General features: G+C 22.2%; 1 protein-coding gene across 1 annotated transcript in view; it reads right to left on the bottom strand.

Annotated features, from left to right (window-relative positions):
- Positions 1–595: 595 nt before the first annotated feature.
- The window catches only part of LOC110426037 (receptor-like protein 7), a 5,773-nt gene continuing 5,733 nt past the window's right edge, over positions 596–635 (bottom strand). The window contains exon 2 of the mRNA XM_089785223.1: positions 596–612. Within this exon, the coding sequence (XP_089641349.1) occupies positions 596–612 (17 nt within the window). The remainder of the gene's footprint in view (positions 613–635) is intronic.

The raw sequence follows: 635 nt of genomic DNA, 5'->3' as shown, positions 1-635 counted from the left end.
TCTTTTAAAAAATTAGAGCTTACTTTCATTGCAATATGTGGTTAAATGTTTGGAAATTATCATTATTGATTTTTCCATTTTTATTTTTATTCTTAATTTTAATATGAAAACCAAATGTCACCATTGTTTTGTAATCAACTTTTATTTATCATTTTAGTACCCAAATAACTCCCTACTAATGGTAAAAAATATTTTCCACAAAATGATCCAAATAATAGAAAATATTTTTAATAGTTTTATCACAAACAACAAAAAATATTAAATTTTCTATAAAATATTTACATAAAAAATTTTTCTCACGTTATTTTCCGTTACTAAATGGACCCAACATTAATTGCCTAATGGTTTTAGGTTTCATACCCATTCTTGACCAATTTTGATTTTCACAAAATTTGATCTTTAAACTCTATATTTTATGCAATCAAAACTTATGTTTTATCCCTATAGTATAAACGATCTGTTTTATAGAGATAAATTCAAACTAAAACACATAAAATATTAAAATTTTAATCTAGTCATGGATGGAATTTTAAATTTGAATATGAAATTTTAAATTTTGATTTCTCTCAATACAAGTCAAATCAAATTACAATCTTTATACTGATTTAATCCCTGCATTAAAAGAAACAAAAGTC

This window comes from Theobroma umbraticum, unplaced genomic scaffold, assembly GCF_002168275.2.
Source record: "Theobroma umbraticum cultivar Fairchild unplaced genomic scaffold, ASM216827v3 scaffold_12.1, whole genome shotgun sequence".
NCBI classification, from domain to species: Eukaryota; Viridiplantae; Streptophyta; class Magnoliopsida; order Malvales; family Malvaceae; genus Theobroma; species Theobroma umbraticum.
The sequence above is the reverse complement of the archived record's forward strand: the minus strand, read 5'-3'. Positions and strand labels throughout refer to the sequence as shown.